The sequence below is a fragment of the Calidris pugnax genome, unplaced genomic scaffold (genome assembly GCF_001431845.1).
Source record: "Calidris pugnax isolate Ruff unplaced genomic scaffold, ASM143184v1 scaffold20, whole genome shotgun sequence".
In the NCBI taxonomy this organism is placed as follows: Eukaryota; Metazoa; Chordata; class Aves; order Charadriiformes; family Scolopacidae; genus Calidris; species Calidris pugnax.
This window is the reverse complement of record NW_015094510.1, coordinates 22,543,068-22,548,199: the sequence shown is the minus strand read 5'-3', so window position 1 is coordinate 22,548,199 and position 5,132 is coordinate 22,543,068. Positions and strand designations below refer to the sequence as shown.

Sequence of the window (5,132 nt, the reverse complement as noted above, 5' to 3'; positions counted from 1 at the left end):
CCCCCTCCCTCCTCCCCAAAGTATTTAATTTCTGTAAAATTGAACTCTATACTTCTCAACTCTCCAAGACTGGTAAACTCATGCAACTCAATAGAATATTACATTTCACAAAAATCTGAACAAATATCAGCTTGTTGAGATTGAATTTCTTGTTTTGATTCCAGTTACGGAAGAATATTTTCTTTCATCATATGCCTATATATTTCTTTTCTTACCCTATCATGATTATGCAGGGTATGCAGATCAAAGCTTTGTTTATCAGCTGGTTATATGAAAGATGAAAACTGTAATATTCCCGTGATCCCATACGGGCATTCAATAAAGCAAAAGATGAGTTCCCCTCAAAAAAAAAAAAAAAAAGAGAGAGAAAAGAAAAAGTATGATTTTTCAAGGGCACCTATTAAAAGGACAACAATACTAATAAAAAAAAAATTGTATTTACTTAGAAGCATTCAGAATGTCAACAAAACAGCTGCAACTTTTTTTTTCCTTTTTGCAATTACAGAGTGGTATTCAGTTAACAGAACAACAATTATTTTTTAGGATGCATTCGAGACAACTGAAGATGAAAAAAATGAACTACATCCCCTCGAATAACTAATTTGTGCTGTGCACCAACAAGAACCTGCTTTAAAACTCCCATGCCAATTTACAACCCCCACACTGTACCAGGCAAGGTTAGTGGCCATTGAAATACCACTAAGGACAGGGCTATCTAAAGACACATTCGGTAGTGTGTTAACTATACAAAAAAAGAGACACTGTACAGTTTAAAAACAAATCTTACACAGCCTTACATTTCAATTTTTTTTTTTTTCTTTAAAAGGAGTGAGTTGTGTACAGGGGGGTTAAATGCTTTATAGACAAGAAAGAAATTGCTCTAAAAGAGACTTATTCATCATCATCATCATCTTCATCCTCCTCCTCTTCCTCTTCTTCATCATCTTCATCCTCTTCGTCTTCATCCTCATCTTCCTCCTCCTCCTTCTTCTTCTTGCTCTTCTCGGCCTTGGCAACTACTTTTTTGCCTGCATCGACCTTCCCTTTGGCCCGGTACGCAGCAATATCCTTGGAGGAGAAAAGCAGGAACAACAACCTCTCAAAGATTTAACCAGCCAAGAGCTCCCAGCAACTCCCAAACGGTGCTGGGGAACCCAGAGCCACCCAGCTGTCTGCCCCTTCTCCGCATCCACTGGGGTGGTGGGACCGGGACCTGCAGCTTCAGTTATGGGGTGAACCGAGGCCCAACGCCACAGAAAGGGGCACCCTCTGTCACAGAAATGACACTGGTGTGCTGGGACACACTGCTCATGGCTCCTGAGGGATCCCTGCTGCCAGGCTTCTGGGGACAGGCTGGAAAAGCCGCTGCCTCGGGTTGGGAAGGCAGAGCTGAGCCCCCTGTCCCATAGGGATATAAAGCAGGGAGACCTCTTCAGGTCCCTTTCTAACCCTACCTCCTACAGTGCCTAAAGAGACACACAGGAAAATCCTTATCTGAGGCACAAAAATTGTAATTAGCCATCCAAACCACAGCGGAACGACACAGCCTAATATCAGCGATGTTATGCCTCAGCGAAGAGCAGTTCTACAGAATTCTGCCTCGCTGAAGTTTACAAAATAAAAGGTATAAGAACTTGATTAAAGGGTAGACAGTGCCACCTTCTGCATGCAATAAATTTATTCTAGTGGCTTATAACACACAAAATTCACTTCCTGTTGTAAGAAAGAAACTGTACCTGGAAGACCAAGCCAGAAAAACGGTTAGACTGCCCGACTTTGTGCCAAAATAGTAAAAACAATTCTGTGACAGCACTGATCTACGGGACTTAAGATACCAGCTACAGAGAATTGTCAACACTTCTACGCAGATGGTCCAAATCTTCAGATATTCCCCACCCAGTTAACATCACACCCCTCATCTTACCCTTCCCTCAGACTCCCTTAAAGCTGAGCATGAAGTTTTCAGAAGATACGATACCCACTGAGTCAAAAGCCAAGCAGTGAACTACTGAGATTCCTACACCTTACAACCCCATCTGTTCATTAAGAAATGAAGACTATACTGGTGAAGATTAAAACATCTGCGAATAAAGATCAGTAATTCTACCACTTAAGAAGTCTCTTCTGAGTTGTCTAGGCTGTAGGTACAAACCATTGCCACCAGGAAGAGTTTAAGTTGCACAGGAAGGACAATGTGGGAAAGCTTCTAGACCTGCAGTTCCTCTCCAGCGCTTAGTTAGGACTCAGAGGGGCTGCCTTGCTCACTACAATGCTACAATTTTAAAGTGGTTTTGTTTGCCAGCAGGAGAAGACACCCAGAGGAAGGTGAGGGCACACAAAGGGATATACGTGGATACACCTAGCTACATTAGCTATATAGGTGTAAAGCATCACCAGGGGAGACCAACGCGCATCCCCCTCCTCCCTTACGTTCCTCCTGTTGGGATGGGCATCCGCCTCTGGAAATAAACCCACATGGAGCACTACCCTGTGTGCACAACACACTTCTAGAGCTGCGATTATGATGACAGGATTTAGTTTTAATAATTCAAGAAATCCTGTAACGCACTGCTTCATATGTATTATTAACTATGTTAATTACTAGGAAGGAGATGGACACAAAACAGGTACAGGAAAAACAGCTGTCTAAAGCTAGCATCTCATTACTGTTCTGACATTATCCCAATAATAAATTAAAGAAAGCATCTTTGTGTAGCAATTACCCCGGTGTTCAGGGATCCTCATCAGTACTTCCAAAATTAGGGAAAACCCATTTATTCTTTACTGGCATTACTTAATACCACCAACTTATCTCAGACCCTGCTGTGACCTATTGTTTTAATAACAATACAGGCACCGTGGTTATCTATCAAACAACCACTGATGGTCCTGAATTACAGATGAATACAAATAGTTCAACACAAGGACTGCAATTTAGTGTTATAGTAATAAACCGTGCTCCCTTACCTGATATTTTCCAACAAATAGCACAACATTTGTCATTTGTGGATTAGAATTTGGAAGATCAAGTTATCAGAGTATACGAGAAGGAAGAAAACATCTAAATTGTGGCTTGACCTCCGCAAACCATCTCCACAACTGTTGACGTTACCTTTTCATACTTCTCCTTCAGCTTAGCAGCCTTTTTTTCGTAAGGCTGTTTATCATCTGCGGCGGTGTTGTTCCACATCTCTCCCAGTTTCTTTGCAACATCCCCGATGGACAGACCGGGATGTTCTCCTTTGATTTTTGGACGAAACTCAGAGCAAAACAAGAAAAAAGCCGAACTACAGAGGAAAAAAGAAAAAAAAAAAAAAGAGAAGATTATTTTTATTTTAGACTTTATTAAACAGAAAGTTTTGTGGCTTTTGTTGCTGTTTCTTAAGGGAGTTTTGGAAATGCACCTCAGAGGGAGACAAACTTTTATTACAACGGAAGGTATTAGAACCGAATTAACTACTTCAAAAACTAAACACATCCTTGTCTCTTCAGTAACGCCGCACATCTGGTCCCATTTCTGGCAAGACCCCTAGAAGGGCAAATTTTTACATACCACATGCAGAGAAAATCTTAAAAAAGGAGGAGGAATGAATGATACCAGGGGAGCAAATGTTATGTCAGAACTGTAAAGCTGTTAAAGACAGAGAAGCTGCAATATCTGTTTTGAAATTTAGGATTTCCAGATGACAGCATCAGCCCAAATATGAACATCCACTTGCACAGGAACTTCCCTGTTCCTTTCAGGATGAGCTCCACTTCAAACACACACAAAGAAGTATTGGTGTCTCGAACCAGGTGAGCCTCAAGCCAGTCATTACGCAGTGCCTGAAATTTTAATTCTCCAAGCTCTTTTTTGCCCAAGATCATCCCTCTAACCTCTTCTGTGCGAAACCCTCTTGATTTTAAAATGGAGCGCCAATCAAAAATTCTGCTCAAGCCAACACGGGGGGGGGAGAGCAGAGCCTGAAATATTTCACTGTCACTTTATGCTGGAATCACCCTCTTAACACAAATTGGGAACACAAGTCAGAATCGCATGTGGCCGATTTATGCATTCACTTTTAAAGGCTGACATCATTCCGCCTTAGATAAAGAGGGCCAACCTGAATCCACAAACCTGTAATTCCTAACTAAAATCTCAACCTATCTTTACGCCACCGGTCAGGAAGATCATGTAGTATTGTATTTCTGAAGCTCCTAAACCTGGATAAAATGACCTCCAGTGCGATGGTCCCAAACAAGATAACCTAAAATCAGGAAATCTACTCACGGAGGCCTCTTCGGTGCATTTGGATCCTTGAACTTCTTTTTCGTTTCCCCCTTAGGTGGTACATAGTTTTTCATTTCTTTTTCATAACGAAGCTTGTCAGCCTTTGCCATATCTTCAAACTTCCCTTTCTCCTTAGAAGACATAGTCTGGAAGGCAATTAGAATCAGAGAATATCTCAAGCTGGAAGGGACCCGTAAGGATGAAAATGGCATTTCAAGATTCAAAAGAATATCCAAGGCCATTCCAAAATTTCAGTTGGGGGAGCTAAAGGTAAGGCAAGAACAACGGATATCTACCAGTAATCTTACAACTGCACTTCATACTTACCTAAAACCTGAACTTTAAAAGAAATAACTTACAGTCTTGAAAAGTATTTCACACAAAGTTACAGGTTTTGTGGCACTTTCAGGTGGTTATTCCTACCTTCCATCGTTCTGAGCATTTTTTTGAGAACTCTGAAAAGTTCACTGAAGCATCTGGATGTTTCTTCTTGTGCTCCTCCCGGCAGGTTTGCACAAAGAAGGCGTATGAAGACATTTTACCTCTCGGCTTCTTAGGATCGCCTTTGCCCATTTTTGCTGATTTTCTGTAATAAAACAAAAAAAAAAAAAAAAAAAGGAGACACCTTTAAAACTTTTTACAAACCAGCGCAGGAAGGAAGCCACAATGAAGGATCATGCCAAACAAGACCCGTCGGAGCAGTATTCCGAAATCATACAACAGGAAGAAGTTTCTCTTCTGGAAAATTTACTGAAGATTTCTGCCATCAGCATTTAAGGTCACCTGGAGGCAAGCAACCTGAAATCTCAAAGGGATGCAGTTCTTGTCTCCTGCGAACAAAAATGTCCCTTCCATGCAATCT

At 41.3% G+C, this 5,132-nt stretch overlaps 1 protein-coding gene across 1 annotated transcript in view; it reads right to left on the bottom strand.

The window, feature by feature from the left end:
* Nucleotides 1-4,880, bottom strand: part of HMGB1 (high mobility group box 1) — a 5,784-nt gene extending 904 nt beyond the window's left edge. Inside the window, exons 1-4 of the mRNA XM_014965840.1 lie at nt 4,694-4,880; nt 4,271-4,416; nt 3,113-3,287; nt 1-1,068 (exon numbers count right to left, since the gene is read on the bottom strand). The exon at nt 1-1,068 is cut by the window's left edge and continues 904 nt beyond it. Coding sequence (XP_014821326.1) covers nt 892-1,068; nt 3,113-3,287; nt 4,271-4,416; nt 4,694-4,843 — 648 coding nt within the window. The 5' untranslated portion in view covers nt 4,844-4,880 and the 3' untranslated portion in view covers nt 1-891. The remainder of the gene's footprint in view (nt 1,069-3,112; nt 3,288-4,270; nt 4,417-4,693) is intronic.
* Between the last annotated feature and the right edge of the window lie 252 nt (nt 4,881-5,132).